Source organism: Orbicella faveolata, unplaced genomic scaffold, assembly GCF_042242905.1.
Source record: "Orbicella faveolata isolate gen_17 unplaced genomic scaffold, um_ofav_v1 contig_46, whole genome shotgun sequence".
NCBI classification, from domain to species: Eukaryota; Metazoa; Cnidaria; class Anthozoa; order Scleractinia; family Merulinidae; genus Orbicella; species Orbicella faveolata.
This window is the reverse complement of record NW_028301576.1, coordinates 17,567,876-17,592,554: the sequence shown is the minus strand read 5'-3', so window position 1 is coordinate 17,592,554 and position 24,679 is coordinate 17,567,876. Positions and strand designations below refer to the sequence as shown.

The window sequence follows — 24,679 nt, the reverse complement described above, 5'->3', positions numbered from 1 at the left end:
CACTCTCAATTTTTGTTTTCCCTTTGAACTGCTGAGCACATGTTTCACTTAACAATGCCTCTCTCTACGATATCAATTTTTCTTGATAACAAGGATTAATTCTCAATTTTTTTGAACTCACTGAGACCTGTTATGATTCTTTTTTGGGTGTGAAATCGTTATTTGAGACTGTAATTTGGATTTTTTTTTTAAACTTTATAGACACGGGCGTTTAACAGGAAAATACACCAGTCGTAAAATTTATATGAAACATCATCCGCGACCTGAGTAATGTTTTTCTTGCCGGCTGAGCTTGTTAAAGAGGCAAGAAATGAAGGTCTCGCACACTGAATAGGGGAAGGGCTGAGCATGAATCAGGATATCAGATATCACATTTGCCTGATTCAGTCATGCGATCAAGTTTCGTTCCTTGCCACAAGAAGCAACAGCTTTTTCACCGTTCTCCGACAAGAAGTGCGCTTAAAACATCGCTCTTAACACAGCATATTACCACTGAAATCGAGTGCTACCGAACGTTGTTTACTGTACCTCACAACTACAGTCCCATTAGGGAAACAAGGAAATCTTCCAGAGATGACACATGGTGTCTTGAAGATATGAATTTTAATTTCACCCGTTAAAAACAATATTTTACTCACACTTTGGGCTCATTCGTAAAATACTGTTTTGCACCACCATGAAATATCATATTAAATTTTTATGTACCATCTCCTGAACACTACCAAAACTGAGAGCTTCAATATCTTACTTATTAATGCCCACTAAAAGGTCACTGAGGAGTCTATACCTTTTGGGGATTATGACACCTTGACGGTTTATAACTTTTATTAAAAAATTTCTTTTTTCCAATTTTATTTTCAAGTTTTTGGAAAATGTTACCTCAAATAATGAACTTTAATTTGGTTGAAAAAAAAAAAAAAAATTGGCATAAGTATGTGAAGCCCCACAAAGGTTTGGAGTAACCTTACATTCCTTCACGAAGAACAGCATCACAGCATGACAGTGGGCTTCCGCATGCCATACAACTAGAATTGTCACTAACAACAATACCTGCAAGCCTGGTTTGTTTAGCATCTGGATGATCACTTGAACATTGCGACTCTCTCTTTGAATGACTATTTGAACTCTCCTCCCCAGCTGATATGTCTGCAAGAAAACACATTTGTCAAAATTTAACTGTGCTGGTAACAATGATACACAACAGTAGAAAAAGAAATAACACGACATCGCTGTAGGGGTTCATTGGACAATGGATAGCTACAGAAAAACAGTATATATGTGTTGCGGAAATAATTTTTAATGGCAAAGTTCTTTTTTCTGGCAAGTTCATATTAATTAAATTATAATTAATGAAAACAAACACAATAACTATAATTTTTATTAATTACATATTCAGTACAAGACAGCTCTACCCCTATTAAACAACAAATGCTAATTGATGTGATGTTCAACAAAAGAAAACTCACAATATAATTTTGTTGTAGCTTTTCTCTTTTTGTTTTTTTGTTTTTCGTGGGTTTTTTTTGCAACACAATACATCACAATGTCAAACAATTGCATCTTATTTTGTTTCCAAATCATTTGTTTCAGCTAAACAGAAGCTACTATTTGGGGGCTTGAAAATGCAGGAAAAGGCCGTCCAAAAAGTCTACGTGCCACTGGATCTAAATGTAATAAAAAAAATACAGATTAAACTACTGCTTTTATTGTCATACAAGCTGTAGGTGAGCAACGTTCCCTCCATGTCTTTGTATTGGACATGTGCCACGCAAAGTGTCTAAAACTGACATGAAATTTTGTCTCTAAGCCTGACCTCCAGAGTGCATAGTAATCCTGTGTGAACTTGTCTGGATTTTCAAAATTTCATTGGGGATGCTCCCAGGACCCCCAGAGGAAATAATGTTACTTTCAAAGCCACTCCATAGTTAAATCTGTACCTATGGGGATGATTTGTACTTATAACGGTTTCCTCACAATCAAAGTCGTAAGATTTTTTTTCAAATCTCGATACATTTGCCACAATACAATAGTTTTCACCTAAATATATGATAATATATAGATTTAGCCAAGCCTAAAAGTAGAGCTTCTGATTGCAATAACTGATGATAAAAGAAAAAGAGAACTATTTTTTCTTGGACCAGAAACTCAAAAAATGATTGATTGTGAGCATGTAATTGTTCAGCGTGTGGTTTTGCTATTTTTTCCAGTTAAACTTTAACAAACTATACCCAACAAGCCTAAACAAGATTGTAGAAATTATGTATGCAATATATCAGGGACTTTCCACGAGACGATTGTACAAAGAATATGTCAGAAGAAAAGTCAAGAACGAGCCAGGGGTTAATTTGCACCACAATTTTGCCTTTGCAAGTACTCCTTCCTTGCCCCACAGAGAAATAACATGACTTGAGCCCACGATCCAATCAGTAAACCAGTAACTGGTCAGTGGTCAACTTTAAAAAACACACAACCTCGATAAGCTCTAAACCTGAGCCCGCGATATAGTCACATGATACTGGTCAGCAGATACATGTAGCTTGTCGTGACTGCGGTCAATTAGACAGGTCTCAAAAACCGCTGATTGGCTGGGGACTTTTTTTAAGGACGCGTGCGCAGAACGTTGACCGCTGACTTACTGCGAGGATTGGAAGCGCGATCGAGTGGCCATTGAACGGTAGTTTGTGTGAACTGCGCTTGATTGTGCTCTTTTCACCACAAGTTGGTGCTTTTTCCTTGGCCAGTTTGTCAGTATACTTGCACTTTTGTCCATGGTTATTTATGAAGAAAGACTGGGTTGTCGAGGATGAGCATAAAATCAATGGATTGCAGTTGATGTTTGCCGACAACGACGATGTTAGCCTGCGCTTAGAGGAGCAGAGCAAATTCGGCGCGAAATTCTGCTACATCCTGGCATTGGTTTCTGTTTGGGATTTGTATATAATGGAAGGATCTCTGGTGGATTCGTTTCCTTTTAAATTCTACCCTGGTCCCAGAGGTTTTTCTTCATTTTTCTTTTCGCGAAGCGGCAAGAAAGAAAAGCCTCGTTTTTCTTTCTCGCCGCTTCGCGACTCGTGTTTTCACCACTTCGCGGCTCTCTCGTAGCTCTCTCGTGCGGAGAAAAATCAAGAAAAATCTCTGGGACCAGGGTATGTAAATTCAGAAGCGCTCCGCAAATTTTGCTTGCTTTGATGTCATCAACCTTTTTCCTGTAATCGATCATCGAACTTGTCATCCCCTCGATTCTCTGACTCTCTATTTGAGCTTTCTTCTGGTTCATCGTCGTCTTCATCTCCACTGTTTTTGTTTTCTTCAAGCTGAGCTGTCATTGGCATACACCTCAGCTCATACAGTAAAAGTCAAGAATAAGAAATTGGTAAGCAGAATTCTGTATACATACAGTTAAGAAGGTCATTAATAACTTACATTGTACAACTTTCAAAAATAATAGTTCATTATATTATGTCCACTTCACAATACATGTTTGTGATGTTTCCACCTTCCAATAAAATTCCATACCAGTGGCCATAGCACCTGACCATGCAATGTCTTCATTACTTAAGAATTCGAAAATGGAAAATACCAGGAGATTCTTAACCATAATTATTTTGACAATTTTTTTTGAAGTTTTTCTTGAGTTAATTTCAACAATTTACCACAGGTTGAATGATTCTGTTACAGTTTTGAGGCAATTTATTGCTTCTAAAGCCTCCTCTTTTGAAAATTTGATTTTCCTACACAGTTACAAAACTAGCTACCTTCTAAAATTAGAGTGAAGGATTTCAATCTTTTTCCCTGTGAAAACTTCAAGGTGGTTCTGAAAATTATGTGCCATACCTTAGCAGCACAAACCATTTCATGTCCTATGTCTTGCTAAATTCTTAAAGCACACTGCATTTTTTACAAACATAGATTACTTTCATTCCTTAAAACTTTTTTCGGCATTTGACCAGTTGAACTCTTTGAATTGCAGAGGGAGATGTTGAAGGAAGTTTTGGCAGTGATAATTTCCTCTTTCAACGGATACAACACCAAGGAGATGCTGAACGTCAATAGCTCCTTGCCAAGGGCGGACTGTGCCACCCTCCATGGTCATGTGAACATTGCGGTGACTCTTAGTGATATCATCTCCCAAATCAACTACTTCCATTTTGTTGTGACTTTGTACATCCACAACTGCAGTGCACATATGCCAAGTGGTACTTGCTACGGAACTTGTGGACCAGATAGTGCTTGGCATGCAAAAAAATGTCTTCCTTGATGAAGAGCGTGAACTTTCTGTTCTGCAAATTTTGGGTGAAACACTGTACATTTCTGCTCTTGGAGTATACAGTAACACTGAAACTTCTATCATAACTCTTATTGGTATTACCTCCTTGTATTAATGCAAAGTAGACTCATCTTCTGTCTACGATCATTGATTGGACAATAATTTTGTTATGATCCACAACAAATTTTTCTGTTTTCTAAGTTGGGCACAGAGTGGAAATACCAAAAAATTGCTGGCTCAGACTAACTAATTTAATTCCAGTTGATGATTATTAGCAACATGTGATCTCACGTTTATTGCCTCCCTTATTAAACAAATTTTGTTTTTGTACTCCTGTCTTCTTGTCTGTCGACCAAGGTCTTTTCATAGTTAAGTAATGGCTGTGGGTGGCGGCTGAACCCAAGAACCATGTACACATCAGTGAACTGTGACTGGCTCCTTTCATTTTGAGATTTGAACCATTTGCCCTCTGGATTGGAGAGTTTTTCTAGCAGGCACACAAACACAAAAAGATGTTATGCCAGATGTCCCTGATAAAATGCAAAGTAAAAATTTTGTCTCTCAACTACTGTAGATACATGTATTTTGCAAGTGACCAAACAGTCCAGCAGAATGCTGATCACAGAAAGCTTCCATTTCAGTCAGATCATAGAGGTGTTTACCACCCTTGTGTATAGTGCTTCAGCTTGGTCAGTGCTCTGTGAAACTGTTGAACATGTTTGCCAAATTCTGGTTCTGCTACAAATGTTCACAACATTTTAAAGGAGCTCAGTCACGGTTTGCACATATTGAAAAATTTAGCCTCAATTTTTCAAATTCGTTGTTTGTAATCCATGTTAATCTGCTCCATCCTTAGCCATCCTTGTTCCTTTATGGTTTATCATTGTCTTTGGTGTTTTTCTATCTTATTAAACTGTTATTTTCAGGTTTCCTACCATTTAAAGGTAATTTTGTATGTGGCCAAAATAACCCAAAATACCGTGACTGAGCTCCTTTAATTTCTACCGGTATTAACAGTTGAGTACAGTCAAGGATAATATTATCTTGATACCTTCATTAAACATGGGTTAGCACTTCAGCCCTTTTGTTGTTTATTAGCACTGATGCATGCTCAACTATAGTTAAAATTTGTAATGAGCCTTGACTACAGACTGATGGTTGACTCTAGGGGGAAAGGTTTATAATGATCCCATTCTCAAACTGCAGCTTCTTTTGGATTTTGCAAAAACTGACTTATTTGTCTGTTTTCAATTTCAAATAAGAAATTAAATTTACATGTTTGATCACAATTTTTTTTTTCACTTGAATGGAATGGTTGGGGCGGAGACTGGTGATGCACAACTTGCCAGTCAAAATAGGGTTATAGTTACTTTGTGTTTTCTCCAGTAACTTTGCACTGACTTGTTCAAGCTCCTCAACTACATTGTGTATGCTTTCATGTTATAATCTGGCGACATTAAACTTAGCATTCTGCTGAATGATTTAAAAGGTCTGATGTAATTATTTTGATGCTATACCTGTATACCTGTGGGGAAACGAGATTTGATAATGATTGGTATTTTTTCTTACAGACATTTTCATTGAATGATACATTTTTTTCTGACATTCAGATTCATGAAGTAATTTTTTTTTTCACTTTAAATCCTAAATATTGTTTTTCGGGTTTTATATTCCAGCAATACTTGGATCACACATTGACCCAGGAGTACTTTATAAATCTGGCTCTCTGTTTTTATTAAAAATCAATAAGTTGAGTCTTTTAGGTTGAGTTGTGTCAACTAGTAAAGCATTTTCTGTATGTTAAACTTTTGGTACTGATGCTGGAAAGCCCTTTTTAGGGATGCTCTGTAAAGTAAACGCAGGTATTGTATGGTGCAAGATAATTTTTCTTTATTGCTTCAAAAACAAAAATTATTATTATTATTATTACAATACCCTGATCAGAAGCCAGTGAAGTGCTTATGCTACCAACCTTGCATCCTACTACAGTGTACGATTATTTTTAATTCTGAGAAGTAAGCTTGAATATAAGCTTATGTACCTACCTATTTCGGCGAAATATAATGTTTGCTGCAAACTATTCGCTCCTGTGCGTCTGCTTGAATTAACTTAAGCTTAAGTGTTTGTTGCAAATGCTCGGGTTTAAAGAAAGCTAAATCGCTGTGGTCCAGGCTCTCGAACACTGTAATGTTAGGGGTACTTTAGTCAGCCTCCCTGATCAGCTGTCACCAGCGGAACTTTGCGGAAAGCAACAAGTTGTCTCGTTTAATATTTTTCCGTGAATTTTCATTTGGCCGAAAGAACAGAAAAAATACCCTCCCCTAATTCATTTCATTAACAGCGATCTGATCGAGTAATCTTTTTCTTTACCGCCTCGAAGGGCCCGTTGTCCTGTGGCGCATATTATTGATTTCCACAAAAAGTACAACAAGATCTAAGAGAAATCCAGTTGCTTGTTTTGAGTTAGGTAAGCTAAATTTTTCAAAGTGGATGCACCTTGAAATGGCGGGAAAAATTCGACAGCTAACCGTGATGCTGAGAAGAAAGACTACAACTCCATCTTGATATTCTAAACAAATCCTATTTTATTTCACATGAACAAAGAGAGGCGTGCAATACACTACAATAGAGCATTGATTAAATGATGGGAATTACAATCTTGATGGTATTTAACACGAAAGGAACGCCTAATGAGAAAACAACTTGTCTCTACTCACAGAGTCACTTTTTGCATCCGCTCGGACGAGGTCTTGCCGTCAGATTGCCATTAATCCAGCCATTATTCATCGTTAAAGAGCTTCACTGAGCTGCTCCTTTCGGTTTACAACCATATAATGCCTTTGGGAAGTGTTTTCTCAAAACCATGGAAACGAAAAAAAAGTCATTTTTGATATTTCCTTGCGGAAGAAACAACGATAACGTAGTCCAAATCTCAAGCTTAACAAACACTGGGCCATCTTAACAAACGAGAAAATCAGAGTCCAGTTTCTCTTCCACCAGCAGCGAACGTTAACACAAGGGGGAACCAGGTAAGGGTGAATATTCTGTAGAAAATGACCGCCGATCTCACTAAACACAATGCCAAGGCAAACTAGAAACGTCGAAGGCGTAATTCAACCGATTATGGAAGTTTGAATGAATGTATGAGCAGCCTGATGAAAGGCTGAATTACGTGGCGAAATCTTATTCGTCGTCCGCCATTTTGAAACATTTGAAGGCAGGAACTGAGTGCGCATGCTCAGCGGTTTTTGAGACCTGTCGGTCAATTAACAATAGCATGGACGCCCAAAATCAAAGATGTTTAGCTATGGTAATGGTGCTACTCTCTCAGTTTTCAAGGTATTAGCTTATGGACGGACATATGTACGTACGTATGGACAGTCACGTGACAACCAAAATTTTTCAGATCAATGGGTCACCAAATTTTCTAGGGTATGGGGCTGTGTTCGTGTGCTCTTGGCATGCAGGAGCTCCACTATAAAGCAATAAAGAATTGGTTCATGCTTGCTCCAAGGTCACACATGGACCGTATAGCGGCTGCCAGAGGCGCCAATGTATGCTTTCGGTTCAACCTTGTTGAGCTGCGTTGTTGCTGTACTTTGCGACGGCGATTAGCCGCGACAATTATTATTATTATTATTATTATTATTATTATTATTATTATTATTAGAGTGCGAACATGTATATCGAGTTATGGATGCACACCGGAAGTTTGGAGAGCATGAAAGGACGCAAGAGTTTCTCGAGGCGATAGCCGAGAGCAACTCTAGCTTCTTGAGTGCTCTGCAAACTTCCCGGCCAGGTGCATCCATAACTTGATATACGCACAGCTAAAAGCATGAACCAATTCTTTTATAACATGGCGACAACATGTAATTTGTGATGATCTTAAATTAGCATAAATTACTATTTTGCCGGCACGGACCAGAGGGCTGGGTACGGGTTTGAGGTGCGCAGTGTATAGTGGGATTTGAGTTTGTAATCGGTGACAGTTGGCGAGGTGAGACATTCTATGGCCAGCCTTTGCCGTGTTTAGGTTAAGTTTGGTTTTCTTTTAATAATATCATCAGTTGTAATCCACTGTTGTACGTTTATTTAGTTCTCTTATTGCTATTATATCGCTGTATAAAGCCTTAGGTTTATTATTCTACAGTACTGATGTTAACCAAGGATACCCTGAAACCCCGAGGGTTGCACCACTGCCTTGGTCGGGGGCACAGGTTCCCAATTTTCTCCACTTGCTGGTTTTAGGGTTTTCGTGTCCGGCTTTGGTGCACTTAGCAATTGTCTTTTTATTCATAGCTTGTATTATATGCTGAGATGGAATAAACGGGACGATGGCTTGGCTGGCCAACGCACCCAATTTAATCACTGTCTAGTGTGTCCGGATGTGTAGTGGAGGCAAAATAACTTCTATTCGGCACGACAAAAACATAAGAGGAATTATGGTGGAAAACAGGGAAATTAAATTAACAGCCTTTGCCGATGACCCGACGACATTTTTACAAGGTATTCAGTCCTTTGAACGTCTTTCCATCACGCTAGATAGATTTGGCATCTGTTCTGGTTTGAAGTTGAATACTGAGAAAACTGAAGCCCTGTGGCTTGGGAGAAACCATTACAACCCCCCACACATCAACATTGAGAAAATTAACAAACCTATGAAAATTCTAGGCGTCTATTTCACCTATGATTTGCGCAAAAGACAGGAACTGAATTTCGAAGAAATATTGAAATCGCTATTGAAAACTTTGAAAAGATGGGAATGGAGACACCTCACTTTATATGGGAAAATTCAAATTGTGAAGACATTTGTCATACCCAGATTTATGTTTCGTGCATCTCTCATTTCCCTTACAAAAAATATTATTAAGCTAATCGATTCTACTATTTATAGCTTCATTTGGAAAGGTAAGGATAAGATTAAGTGCCTTGCTCTCATAAGCGACTATAAAAACGGCAGATTGAGAATGCCTCACATTCAGACAATGATCGATACGCAGCGAATTATGTGTCTTAGGAAATATACTGAAGATTATATTAGCCCTTGGAAGCAAATATTCTCATTTTTTCTGAAAGATTACGGTGGTAAGTTTCTCTTGCATTGCAAATTCAGTGTTGCAGACTTGCCTAGCTGTCTTCCAAATTTCTATAGGGAATGTTTCAAAGTCTGGTGCAATCTATCCATAAAACCCATTTAGTCCCGTGAACAAGCCTTAAATCAACTATTATGGAATAACCAATTCCTCCGCATCAGTGGTAAACCTATTTTCAACAAGATGCTCTTCTCAAAAGGTCTCATATCTCTTGCTAACATCTTAACAAATACTGGTAGCCTTAAACCTTGGACCTTTTTCAAGGCAGAAAGGCTAAATTTTAATGATCATTTGTTACTGTTTGGTCTCTACAATTCTATTCCTCTCACACGGAAAAAGCTCATCAACTCCAAAGACAACACTTCAGCTAACACTTCAGCTGACTCTCGGAATATCATGCTCAGCTACACTCTTTACTTAAAAGATAGTACTCTTCCTCTTGATTCAATCACCTCCTCGAAATTGTATTGGAAACTTATAGAAATTATTCCGGTCTATCCTTCAGCACGGCATAAATTTAGTACCTTGTTTGAGAATAGTGGTGATCTTAATTGGGAAGTGATCTATCAAATTCCTCATGTTGTCACGCTTGACACTAAAACAAGAGTTTTTCAGTATAAATTACTAAATCGAATAATTTATACCAACAAATCCTTATACAAAATGAAAATGATTGATTCACCCCTCTGCACTTTTTGCAAAATTTCAGATGAATCTCTTGAGCATCTTTTTTGTAGGTGTGATTTCATTGTAGCATTCTGGATGTCTGTTGTTCTTTGGGTTAAATCCTTGCACATTGCTATCAATTCTCTAAACAACTGTGACATAATCTTTGGATTGATGCAAAAAAGGTCTCATTGGTTGCTTTTAAATCATATTATCATCGCTGGAAAGCTAGTTATTTACCACAGTCGTCTGAAGAATATTTTACCATCATTGCATCATCTCATGATAAAATTAGATCACATAGAATCCATTGAACGATCTATAGCCATAAAGAACAACCGACTTAAAATCCACGAAGGAAAGTGGAAGCCTCTTATTAATTAGAGACACCTATTTGTATATTTTTTATTGAATATTTATTGTATAGACACTTTTTTCTGTATTTTTAGAAAACTTATGTAGTGTTGTAAGCGTTGTAAACCTTATTGATTTATTTCCGTTTCGGGTGTTATGTATAAGTAGTGTGAAGTAGTGTGAAGTAGTGTAGTAAACAATGTGGATGTAAAAGTAGTATGTAAAGTAATTAAGTAAATTACTATGTAGTGTAGAAGTGTGTGGTAGTGTAATATACAATGTAGGTGTAATTTAATGAATGTAATGTAATTATAAAAATAAATAAATAAAAAAAAAAACTACAATTTATGGTGAAGGAAAACAAAGGTCATTAGGATCCTAACACGCCACAATCAGTTGAGCAACAGTTGAAAGAAAACGTTTAACGTGGTTTCTAACATTTTCAATGAAAAATTCGCTTCTTCAAATTTAATACAATGAAAATGTAGGCAAACAAAGTCAAAATTACTCAATGAAAATGTAGACAAACAAAGTCAAAATACTCAAGTTTAAGTAAACATCTTAGCTTGGCAAAAGTCAAAGGCTCGAAGTAGAGTTTGGATTGTTCAGAATAATCTTCACATTGCCAAAACGTAGACAAAAGGAACTTCCACTAAACAAAACTCAACATTAATTTTGCAGCAAAATTGAAACTGCACGCATCACGTGATATACGCATGGCCGTGCGTACAAAGATATTTCATTCACGATTGCTCAATAGGAATTAGACAGGACTAGCGGGCACGCTATGTGTATGTTAAAATGCTCCTTAATTCAGGGCTGTCACTTATTTTTGAAGTAGGCAGAGAAATGAAAAAAGTAGCCTGGATTGGGGTCTCCCTGCTTCACAAATTAGATGGTATTTGATATATTTGAGGTAGCTGCCCATCAAGTAAGTTTCAAATCAGAATGCTGTATTAATTTCCATGGCAACAACCAGATCACAGCATTTTACTAAGCCTGTGACAAAGTCCCAGCATGCTTCACAGTTAACATGTTCAAGCCAGAACTATTGTCCCTAAAAATAGTACCTGCAATCCTGCTTCGTTTAGCACTTGGATGATCACTCAAGTATGACAACCCTCTCTTTGAACAGCTTTGTGAACTGCCTTCCCCTGTTGATGTATCTATGTAGGAGAAAACCTTGTTAAATTAACCTGTTAAAACTGCTTCAGTGAACCACTTCTGATAGTCAAAGAAAGGGCAATCATGAGAGTGCGTTCATTCCACATATTGATGCCCCATAAAGAAATAGCTGTTTCTTTTACAACAAATTTCAATCAATAGAATTGAGGAAAAAAGGAGAAACAAAAGTATGTCAAACCACCCTGCTGTTCGAATTTGATGCTGACACAAGCCATTTGTCTTGTTAAATGAGGAAATCTATCTCAACTGCAAAACAGAAGTTGAGCAAATCATTTGGAATTTGCTGTGACAGTCATGATTTTTTCCGAGACCTAAACAGAAGTTTTGCATTAGTCACGATAGCAACCTCCTCTCTATGCATATTATGAGTCAAGTTGCATGTCCTCAACAAAAATGCGGCAAAACTATATAAGCTACTATCATTTACATTTACATTTTGATTCTTGCAAAGTCACCCAGTGACATGAGCTCTACGGCATGTAAGATTACTCAATACAAATACGCGATCTGAATAAACGGGACTGCAAACGTAAAACTGGCTATCGGAAGGGTATATAGTTGCAGTTGAACAACATGTGTTAATATCTCAAATATGTGCAAAGCAACACAGTCATATGATGGTTAAGCTAGAATTTTGAGATAATTCAGAAAACTACTTTGAATTCTCAATTACCTATGATACCTTCTGAGTTGATTTCCTCCCAAAAACCATCTTCTGGATCTTTAGAATCGTTTTAAATTTGTTCTAGAAGTGAAATTGCTTGATCATGCTAAAATCAATGGGCAGGTAATATCGGAGAGTCTTAGCTCAACTTACCGAAAAATTGACTGCGAATTGGAATTGATTCGCTTACTAACAGATACTACCACTATTTCATTACTGCTCTACATGCTAGTGGGGGGTACTAAAACTGCGAGGGCAGAAACTGCAAATGTAGGCTAGATGGAAAACGTGGGGCTGGAGTCCCTGGGGTATGGGGCATGGGGTCCCAGGGTATGGGATGACGAAAACACGGGGTCTGGTGGTAAACACAGGTCTAAGTGGAAAACACGGGGAACCATTTTTTCACCAAAATATGAATTTTCGTCACTGAAATGAGAAGTTGAAATTTTGTTATTTTACATTGCAATAAAAATCAATTCACAATTTTAGTGTGAAAGGGGTTTGTCGATCAAAAAAGCAAATTAAATGTTTTGTGAGAAAGAAAACCATTCAAGAGCCAATGTGCCATGCATGGGGCATCTATTTTATTTTTTGCAGTAACTTGCGTGGATTTTTTATATGTTTGAAAAGGAAATAATTTAATAATAAAGACTCTTTTGCTTAGTACCTTTAACCATGAAAAAGCCTTTCTATACAAATAATCACTTTCGACTGTAGACCTGAGCGTTCAGGGCGACTAAGGGACCGGGGGGCGGAGGGTGGCCGAGGATTTTCGGCTTAAGACAGTAACATTTAACTGATCCCACCTTTAAAATAATGTTATTTCATTGAAATACTCCCCTCATAGCTATTAATAAATTTTGTGATTCCCCAATGTCTTTGGACACATATTCACCTTTCGACGTGTATATTTAGTGCTTTTAACAGTCATGTGACAGTAGTATTTCGAACCATGATGCTGACTTAAACGAAGCCGCCATGGTTCAGTCTCTTGATCCATGTCTTCGATTCACGATATCTGATCAGGGTTCTTAATAGAAGTTTTCACAAGCGTGGAATAAACATAACAGGCAGCATAAATTAAAGCGAGGCCCAATTCGCCCGTAGGGGCAAGCCAGCGTAAGGGGTCCAGGGGTATGGTCTCCTGGAGAGTTTGAAATTGTAGGTTGCCAAAGATGCGATTTCATGCATTTTGGGGAGCAAAGTGTTACAGGAAATGAGTTGTTTATGATCATAAAATTAGATGTAGCAAGTAGCACTGTTTCACCTTTTTAATTAAAATACTAATCTTCTTCTTCAAACGTCTCAGTCTGCGAGTCTTATTTTATTGTTATATGTGTACAAATTTTAATGACCAGAACAGGTGGCTACATTCGAATTTCAAGCCGGTAGAATTCCGCCATTTTACTGAAAACCCTGTGACTGATGTCAGTTCACATACCAGCAACTAACCATCCCAAGTGTTTGGAAACTGCAATGTTATCTTTTAGAGTGCCAAATAGCTGTCCACCAAGTCTGTATGGGTATGTGACATTTAGTGATCCCCTTTTGGGCTCTCAGTTATGGCTGATTCCCCTTTCTGTCATCCTAAAAATCCAATTATCCCCTCCAAAATCCTCCGCCCCCTCCTCTGTAGTTTTCAACAGAGGACCTTTACTCGACGAGTCTATTTATTCGACTAATGGATAAAATGCTACACACCCATGTTATGAAACTGATTTGCGTTACTCACACACATTCCATGCACATTCCATACGCATGCATTCACACACTTGTTCCACACCCCCCAGGCAATAAATAATGACCGGTCCCTAATGTACAATACCACAGAAGTAATTATAAACCTGGAGTCTGATCATTTATAAAATCGCTAATGAGGTCCCAGTCAATAGTTGATGTAAAGGCAATAACATTTTGATTTCATTAGAACAACATTTTTTTTGTAAGCCCATGTGTAAGGAGACACTAAAAACTAAATCCCCATTCGTGAGAGTGCAGATTATTCGCGCTGAAATTAATGCAAGCAACTACAGTACTGCGCCGACTTCTGTTGTATTTGAAAGAACACCAGAATTTATTTCAGAACTGGCATTTCAAGAAGGTTACTGTATTTTCTCGATTAACAGCCCTTTAAACCCCCTTAGCTTTTGTTTCAAATTTGGCCCGGCTGGGCCAGCCACATTTTATTTGTTTATTCCTTACATTCTAAGGTAATTTTTGTTGCCATTTCTTAAGGTCCAACTTATAGGTTGACTTGATTTCCAGCCATTTTGGGAGTGCGGTTGTTTATCCTCCTCCCAACATAGGTGTGGGGAAAGGAACGCGGGCTCAAAAAACGGCTGGAAATCGAGCCTAACTTAAAGGTAACCAGCTTTTAATTGAGCAAATACGGCAACTGTTGCTTTTCATGGTTAAAGATACTAAGCAAAACAGTCTTTAATATTTTAATATTGCTTTTATAAAGCTAAAAAAAATCCACGCAAGTTACTGCGAAAAATAAAATAGACGCCCCATGCAAAAGAAAACCACTGCACGGCTCGTTGGCTTTTGAATGGTTTTCTTTCTCACGGAATGTTTGAGAAACGCGTTTCACGCCGAGATGCAGAATTGATTTTCATTGCAATTTAACCTGACAAAATTTCGACCTGTCATTTTTATTATATCCCGTGTTTTTCACTTAGACCCCATGTTTTTCACTTAGACCCCCCCTGTTTTGCAATTAGACTCCATGTTTTCCATCAGACCCCTTGTTTTCCACCAGACACCGTGTTTTCCACCATTGGAGAATGGATAACTACAGAGAAATACATAAATGTCATTGACCTAGCGAGAGGTCCATTTCTGGGAAAGATTGGTTGAATTTTTTTTTCATGGCAGGTATTTCTTGCGCCAGGCTTTTCTCAGGGTCTAAGTGAAAGCTTCAATTAAGATTTTTTGGATTTTCAACCGTAGCTCCATTTGCACCTCTCCATCTCTTTTAATCCTAAATACCCCTGGGGTCTCGGAGGTGATTGATAATCACGTGACTGTGAGCCAAAAGCCTCCTCCAAACTACACACAGGTTGATCTCTGCAAGACAATTACTTGTACAATAACAATTATTGTTAAAAAGAACTTAGTATACACTACCATACATACCTCCATAGTGAGGCCATTGTTCAAAAACAAAAGGATCACTTAATATATTGGACACAAGAGAAGCAGCCATGACACTGGCAAAGGTTTCCCACAAATTATTTGCACTGCTATCTGCAAAACGTGACACACCCTTGACAACAACCCATTCTGATTTCAAATCATGGGCTGCGGTAACCATTCCTAGAAGAAAACAACAGACAAAGAAAGTATAAGTACATGTAATGTGTGTGCAAACAGCTAGATGGTAAGTAAACAACAAAATATTCTGCACATAAACACTTGCGTTTTGTGGACATACTGTGAAAGCAGTCTGAAAGCAGTCTTAAGATACCAAAAGTTGTGTCTTTTTACTTATTAAGACCTTTGGTATTATAATTAAAAATGCGCAAGGGCATTTGCACATTGACCAGCCCGTCATAAAAGCTTTTACTGTATTTCAGACTATGAAGGTACCAGAAACAGAGAGCACATTCATTTGTTTACAGATGACAGTGAAAGTTGAAGGTTTTGAAATGCACCAGAAAAACTAAAATAGCTTGCAGGCTAGCTCTCTTAGAGGGTGAGGAATGGGGAAGGAAAGGGAAGAAGGAGAGAAAAATTTATGAGATATATGCACAAATTCTCCCCCTCTTTCCTTCCACACAAAACCCCCCATCCCCACCCCACAAGACAGCTTAGCTATCTCCCAGGCTAAAAGTGAAAGGGATTATTGAACCAAAATCCATAGCTGCTGAAGACCATGATAATTACAGTAAAAAAAAAAAAAGATAATTGTAGTAAGTCTTGATCATAACCCAAGCCATACAAGCTTTTCATGTGTGGTAGACTAAAGTGCTAACCATTATCACAGAGCTTTGTATGTGACTGTACAAAATAATTTTAAGCAGGTTTTGAAGAAGGAAGTGCAATCAACCAAAGGACACATGAACACTACTGAGACAAATCTAATCATGATGAAAGAAAGAATAGTTAATTACATTGCAATAATCCATTCCAGTGCCCATAAGAATCTGCATTTGTAACTGAAATGTTATAGACCTTTGTAGTTTCAGCTGAACAGGCTAATACAAGTCAATCTCACCTTTTCCTTCCATTTCAACTGCAATTGCCTCTGGGTATAATTTACGCTGCTGTTCAGGACTAACTGGACCTGGACAACTCAAAATCTCACCATCACAGTGTACTTTGACTTCTCTGAAAGCTTCTGGGCATTCTAAGGGTGGACACCAGCCATCAGCTGCATATCTGACAAGGTTACCAACATCTCTGCTTACTGGTGTTCTGTAGGCATCTGTTGCAAGCTTACAGGATATAACCACATCTCCTAGATTGGTGTTTTCATGATTCAGACCTTTGCAGAAGCCAACACAAAAAGTGACCTTGGGTCTCAATTGGGTAATAGCATTGGTTACAGCTGTCTGGGAACCACCAGGATCTGAGGAGCCTTTAGAACACCTCAGTAGAGCAACTTTCCATGGCTTGTCCTGATCACCCATGTTTCCAAAGTACACATATCCAAGAGTTTGAGAATAACTTCTGAAAGCATCTCTTAGGTAATAATGACATGCCAAGAACTCACTATCCTGGACTGTCAACAACAGAATGTCTACTGGGAGATGGACACTGCTCCATTGCTTTGACGTTTTTGGAAGATCACTGAGCTTCTCTACTTCAATAGTGAGAGTTGGTGGATCACTGTCGTCATCCCTTAAACTGCCACCAGGGCTGTTATTTTCAGGCACTGACATAGTCCTGCAAACAAAGTGAACACAAAGAAAATCAGTGACTTCAGAAACAAAAGGAGTAACCAAGCTGCTTTAAAAAGAAATAGTGTCTGAAACAAAATTCTTGATTGTGATTGGTTCTCCACACACCTGTTTGTCATATAGCTGGCACATGACCGATATCACATGGGTGTCCAATGTGTTCATAATTTCAAATCAGCCTCTTGCTGTGTGCTCATTTGATTTTCAAATTCCCAATGTGCAATTAGTTCCTAAATTATAGTCCCCTTGGAGCAAGCAAGTTTACTACATACTGTAAAATCCCACTTTAAAGCCCTCCCCCCTGGATATAAGCTCATCTATTTGCTAACAAAGATATTATTCTGAATATAAGCTTCCCTCCCCCTCCCACCCGGATATAAGCCCATCTAATGTATAAGTGCATTTATTTTGCATTTCTTTACAAACACCAAAATTTTAAATCTAAAGTTGTAGGCATAAAGTACATATATGTCATTTGCCGGCTGGGAGGTCCGTATAGTGAAAAACTGTGACCGAGGTCTTGAAAATGCTGCCCTTGGCCTGCGGCCTCGGGCAGCATTTTTAAGCCCGAGGTCACAGTTTTTCACCATACATGTACGGACCGACCCTAAGCCGGCAAATAAAATGTTTATTTTTTTCCTACGGTAAATTGGTTTTACAGAGCTAAAAGCATTGATCTGTCAAAGTATAACTGCTGAAAAGTACATGTATTGGAGACTCACTGTGGTAATCAGGGGTCAAAGACTGGACACTGGGCAAATTGACCCGCTGTGAGGATGACTTTGCCCATCTGGTTTGACCATCTAGGGAAAGTTTTTCTTATAAAGAAGTTCAGGTCAAAAAAATTTGTCCGCCTGTTTAAACCAGTTGCCCTCCTGCTGAAAATGAAACCCCAGGCCTGCTGTATTTGCTTCCACCTTAAATCATTTACTTGTCTACTAATTAGAAACTATTTGCCCTCATTTTTTATGCGAGACAGTCAAAGGCACACATTTGAGTTGATTATTTGTGCAAAGAAAACTCTGGCTCCTACAGTACAGTCTAATTCTTAAACAGTACACAAAAATCTTGCATACAAAACAACAATTGAATGTAATTTTTTAGATTACTGTATACGTACAGATTGGCAATATTCTTCAAAATTAATTTGGATGTTTGGGTCAAAATAATGGTCAAGGTGTGATCTCTAATTCAAAAAAAATATACATTGAAAAAGACTAAATACATGTACTGGTGGAGAAATGGCAGTTTAACAATTTTGCCACAACTAAAAGTTTCCCTTTTGATTGACAGCCCTAAGTAGTGAATGTAATCAACCCAAATGACTTTTGTGGGAATGAAACATATGTCACAAATTGGTAAGTAAGTCAAGTAAAATAAACTAAATAAAAATAAAGTAAAAATAATGTTATCACAACCGAGGTGTTGGCCTAGAATGAAATCCCATGTGATATTCATCTCTTATATACCCCTCCCTCATGCACATGCTCATTCGACTGGGCTAGCCCCACTCCCCACTGCTCTCGTGCCACAGAAATATTTCATTTCCAGCTAATTCGTATTCGCTCAAATGCCACAAATCCCATTTCATGTGGCCACCATAAAAAAGAAATAAAAAAATTATCGTAACAGTGTGAGCTGTCAATTTTCTACAGTATGTAACTATAAAACAACTTGGAACTTCTGCGAAGTTCGGAGATGAGGGCAAAAAGCCTTGGAAATCCTGGATGGGGTATGGGTCTTCATAAACCCCCTTGGAAAAGAAATTCTGAGGGGATGGGGCTTAAAGTGAAAAAACCTTCTGTGGGGGAAGAGTATGGTCATTTGCTGGAACTACATGTACACAATAGTGTGTGTGCATTGTCACGCAATAAAAAATAAAATAAAAAAGTCAAGAAAATGTGATATTACAGACGATAAATAAAGAGAACAGGTCTCCAAGTTTAAGGTGTGTGCGTTGTCCCAAAGTTGAGATATTCGTCAAAATGTTCGGCGCAAAATTATAGAGCCTAGTATGGAGCCACCATGTTGAAGGACCTCCTTAGTCCTCCAATATGGCGGCCAGAAAATAGTGTAAACATCTGGAACTTACTTTGGCTACCTAGACAACTGATTATCTGCACCAAGCCAAAAAACATTTACACAAGCACTTTTCCTAATACTTTAACTCATAAAATGGCTAAAAATCACGAGATAAGTGTGACTATATTTTTCGACAAACGCAATCTTAGTTTCATGTCACCCACCGCTATACATGTCACTCCAAAATTCAAAATGCGCTGGTTTTCAAATGAAGGACGCTATTGAGCTGGAAAGTTGTAAACAGATATAAATTTAGTACCTCTTATGCCTGATGAGGATAAAACTTTTAGGGGCTCTTTAGTTTTGGATTTGAGAATTTGATGACGTCACATGAACACACTCTATATGGCAAAATGCACTGGTCACACATTTTTTCAGCACTTTGGATCCCGAAACTGAGGAACAAATTAAATTTATTTAGCAAAAAAAAAAAACAAAATTAGCTTTGACTTGTAGCTTTCAAAAGGTGATCTGGGCACTTACATTTAGAGGTCGTAAAAAATTGGGCAATTCATTTTATTTCTAAATTCTTGGACAGCTCTAGTTTGACTACAGTTCAAACTGGGCATGCTCCAATTCTCTTGGGCGTGACACACCTCTGAAGACATCTTTAATTACTCAAGAGTACTGTCAGTATTTATTATAATTGTATTTTGGCAGAAATTACCTCTCTCTTGGTCAAGCTGGCAACATTTACTTCAGACTGTAACATTTCTCTTGTAAAACGTAGTACCCCTAAAAGACGAAACGAGTTAAACTGTAAAACTATGCTTCTTAAGACTTGCATAACTTTATATTGGATGGTTTAAAAACTGTGCATAGGTTACAAAAACAACACTGAGTAAGATTTGAGAGTGTAATGCATTCTAAATATACATGTACCTCCCTGCATTTATTTAAATGAGACATTTAACCCTCTTATAGTTGAGGGGTAAACCTGTTTATATTCCCAGCTACAGCAGAAGTGTGGGTATGCAAACAGCAATAATTATCAATTATGCCCGTGTTTTCACAAGAGATGTTTACTTTGGTTTTGTTTTAACTTTACTGAAGTGAAATTTGTGACGACCATGTATTCAGGGGGGCGGGGGGGAGGGAGGGTCCCCAAAGTAAGGATTTATTTTTTTTACAGCAAACAACCAGGCAAAAAGTAAATTTTTTAACTTGCTGTATCAAACTTGGAAAATATAAGGGACTTCAGACACTTCTATTAGAAAAAGTCCCTCACTGGAGTTAAGTGATAAAAATTTTACCCTGAACTTTTTTTAAAAAGTAGATATACATTGTAACAAAAGTACATGTAAGTTTCATCACGAACGTTACGTTTTAGCAATCTTTTTTTTTTTCTTTCCTAACATAACTACATGTATCTACAGCTAGATATCCAATAGAAACACTTAATAAATAAAAAGAAATCTCTGGTAAACTGCAACATTTTCCAAATAATGGCAGCAAAACATTGTTCTGGATGTTATGTCGGGGATGTTACATGTACACTTTTTGAACTGAAGTAAAAACATTTTGAAATAGTTCCTAAAAGCCAAAACATTGCACCACAAGACCATATATGTCCTTCTAGATTTGCTCTAGTTTCACCTAACAAACATTTTGACTAAGACAGCAGCTTTCAAGTGGATTGTAGACTATAATTCTGAAATTTCAACAACAGAACTACCAAGAGGTTCTGCCATTCTGATAAACATACTAGTCATTTCTAACAGTTCTTATACCCTTTTATGTTTCCTATTACTTACAAGAGTTTTTTCCCACTGCTAGTTGCTCTGGAATTTCAAATGGTCCATTGAATTAAAGTAAGGAATAACAACAGAAGCAGGAAAAATGTTTGAAAAGTGGACTCATTTGTTTTCCCTTGTCTAGGCCAGTAATAAGTAGTTGTGCCAAAGCAACTCTGTAAAGAAACCTTGAATTGAACAAAACTGCCATTTTTGCCCATTCTCTGGCAAAAAAGTTATTATTCTGGTGACCTAGTGCAATTATTTTCAGGCTTAGAATGCCAAGAGCATGCTCTACATCAATTATTGATGTAAAAAGCATGTTGTGGCCCCCAAACTGTGTTGTGATATTTCAGGGCTTTTACATGGGGTGCCAATCAGTTTCATTCATAATAACATAAAATATTTGGCTACTTTGCTTTATATGACTGAGAACAATACAGAAAAGCTGATTTATCTTCTATAGAGGTACTTGGCAATGATTCACACAGCGTAACATCCACGACATCGGTTGTAACCTCCATAACATTAAAGTTCAAGTACCCTTGCAAAACTGCGAATGTCAGCTCAAATGAAATCAGCCTTTTTGGGTCACAAGACCACTTAACTGCATATATTTGGAACAGTTCATACTTGAAAAAGCTTTCACTGTTGGTACTTCACAGGAATTTTGAATAAATGCTTATGCTCTCAATATTGTATTTGCTTTTTATGTACATGTAATGTCTGCGACGTCAGCATTTTTTGCTCTATTTCTCTAATACAAATCAGTGAAGTGGAAAAATTGTATGGCCCAATTAACATGACAGTAGGCGCAAACATGCTCATAAATGGAAAACTCGACAACTCCTTTTTTATTTTATTTTTGTCTGTGCTAAATTAAAACTTCAACCCTGAGTCTAAATGTAACGTCCACAAAGGTGGAATTGCCCACTAATGTTGAGGAAGTTATATTCTCAATTTCAACTCATTAATAAAGCATCAAGTTTAAACAAAGGAAATCAAAGCCATATTTGACAGTACAGTACATATCTGATCTTAAATATTTCAAACCAATGCAGTTCATTTTTTTTTTTTACTATTTGAGTGGTTCTTAAAAAAAAGTACACCAATCACCCATCTCAGTTCCTAACCCTACCCTACCCTGCCAGGATCCCATATCAACCCCCCCCCTCCTACCCCTCCTAGTCCTTACCCTAATTACCGGTACCCTAGATTTGATCACCTGATCTCTGACTTTGTGTTTCAACTTCATCTCCACTAGGCAACCCAAGCAATTGTTGTAAATTTGCTTCTATTAGTTTATCTAATAACTTATTGTGCAGTTGCAGAAAATATCCATACTCCCCCACAAAAGGGATTGGAATTTCAGGGAGGTTGAATGGTTCTCTAAGACCAATAAATTTAAATAAATGTATGAAGCTTCATTGGAATTTCCAGAGGGGTGGGGGTTTGGAAAAAATCCCTTCTGTGGAGAAAGCAGATGTATGGATATTTTCTGGAACTACACATTGATCCAAGACTTACCCTTCCCCTTTTGCACAAATAAACCTACTACATGCAGCTGTAGGTTAAAATCATTTTGACCTACATGTCAGTAAAATACATTTTAAACTACAATGCATTATAGATTTCTTTCACTGCAGTTGCTGAGAACAGCTATGAGTTACAACAATAATATTAGACTCACCCAATCTTGTTGAAAACATCTTTCTTCAGTTTCATACTTGGAGAAAGATTCAGATCTCTGCATGCTTTATAATCATTAACATTCACTTTCCTGCAAACAAAAGAATCCATTGAAGACAAGGTTGTCCTGTTTCAAAGAGGTTTTCATGACATGTTTGATAAACAAAATAAACCACAAATATTGAAAACAGGAACTGCAACAGTTGAACCTTGATTGATCAAGATCCTTTCTAGTGTACATATAGTTGTTTGCCTCTCTAATAAGGACATTTATACATACATGTACATGTGCAGAGGTGTCAATACAGTGTATATGTACACACAGATTACAGCTTATAATATGCACTTCACCTTAATATGGAGCTCTACTACAAAAATGGGATTTACATGTAACTGCCAATTGGACTATCTTTGTCCCTCCAGTATCTACATCAACAAAACTCAAGTCCAATTACTGTTGCAGTTATGACTGTGAGACTTATTGCTGGTGTGACTCCATTTCAACCTCATTCAGTCCTTGTTGGTTCATCCATAAACTAATTAATACACAATATAGGACTCACTGCCATGTACATGTATCTGCCAACTCTCCCAGATTACCTGGGAGTCTCCCGGACACAGACTGAATCTAGCTCCCAATCTCCCATATGGATCAGTAAATCTCTTGGATAGGAAGGAAGTTGCAAGAGTATATTTTTCACACTTATTGTGACTGATATTGGCATTTTCAAAAGAAAATTTAGAATATTTCATGTAATTTTGTGCTTGAATTAGCAAAGTTCTGCTTTTATACATGTAACAATGCCTCCTTAGGGTCGAGATGGTAAAATTGGTGACCTTCCGGTCTTCGATTTGTTTAGGTTGGGGTCTCTGTATTGCATTAATTATGCAAGCAACAAATTAAGTCTTCTCTGCAACATATACATGTATCAAATGATGTAGTGGTATGGTTGACTGTCAACAAAAGTTTGCAGGTAACAATGACAGAATCAAACATTTTATATTATTGGCAGAAAACAACAGAATCTGAATCTTATTATACAATGATAAAAATATTTGGGTCCTGCCTCCTCAACCAATCATCATGGATAGTAAAGAGACTGTCTTCTACTATCCATGCAATCATTTAGGTCAATAATGGCTCATTGCTTTAAGTAACATGCAACAAATGATTCTTTTCCTTGCTGTCACAAACTTGACGACTCAACCATTGTAAAGCTGTCTAATCAGGAAACTGATGAGCAGCAACACAATAACAGCTCTGGATGCCACAAGACTGCCTTAAGAGCTTCGATCACCAAAACATACGTGTGTACATGTAAGCTGAGTTGTCTCGCGAAACGTTTGAATTCAGTGACGCGGAAAAGATCGAGAGAAGCAGGAACTTCAACTCACCTTATCACAGCTTAAGTTTTCACCAAAACACGTGAATACGGCAAATTACATCTTCGATAACGCACTGATCAATCTCATGAACTCCTAGCTAGTTTGCTAATAGCCCAAAACGCCAATAAAGACTGACATTAGAATGATCACTGCAGACGAATTTCTGGATGTGTAACTGGAATGCGGAATGTGATACGGACTCGTTCCCAGTTCCATCCGAGCGTTGCCTGACAACTCTACAGTATTGCCTGACTCACCAAACTTATTTGAATTTAGTGTCACGAGAGGACTTCGCCTGACCTTTACAACGTGACTAGTTCCATGAAAATCGCAAAAACTCGCACATAACCAAATTCCGACTATCTCCAGGAAAATTTTGAAAAGTGTTTCTCAAAAATCCAAAAATTGTCGTTAGGCTCATTTTAAGAAATACAATTAAAAGTAAATTAAAGAAGTCGTGCAACTATATTAAAGAAAGTATTACAGCACATTGAAGTCATTAATTTTGAAGCCGTTCATCGTCTCTGTTCTCGGTGACGAGGCACGCACAATTCTTTTTTTTTTTTAATTCCGCACAAAGAACACTACATACAATGCGATACTTTCATTACTAACATAAGCTCGCACAGTCAACCTATAGACTACTCTCACAA

The 24,679-nt window shown here is 37.6% G+C and overlaps 1 protein-coding gene and 1 long non-coding RNA gene across 2 annotated transcripts in view; one reads left to right on the top strand and one right to left on the bottom strand.

Annotated features, from left to right (window-relative positions):
* LOC110040393 (uncharacterized) overlaps positions 1-24,219 on the bottom strand; it is a 60,149-nt gene extending 35,930 nt beyond the window's left edge. The window contains exons 1-7 of the mRNA XM_089278618.1: positions 24,036-24,219; positions 22,642-22,731; positions 19,886-19,953; positions 16,452-17,122; positions 15,371-15,550; positions 11,454-11,549; positions 1,051-1,146 (exon numbers count right to left, since the gene is read on the bottom strand). Coding sequence (XP_089134744.1) covers positions 1,051-1,146; positions 11,454-11,549; positions 15,371-15,550; positions 16,452-17,118 — 1,039 coding nt within the window. The 5' untranslated portion in view covers positions 17,119-17,122; positions 19,886-19,953; positions 22,642-22,731; positions 24,036-24,219. The remainder of the gene's footprint in view (positions 1-1,050; positions 1,147-11,453; positions 11,550-15,370; positions 15,551-16,451; positions 17,123-19,885; positions 19,954-22,641; positions 22,732-24,035) is intronic.
* LOC149098707 (uncharacterized) lies at positions 2,520-4,597 on the top strand. The gene is made up of 2 exons (XR_016203965.1): positions 2,520-3,373; positions 3,971-4,597. It is a non-coding gene; the product is annotated as an uncharacterized LOC149098707 (long non-coding RNA).
* Positions 24,220-24,679: the final 460 nt, after the last annotated feature.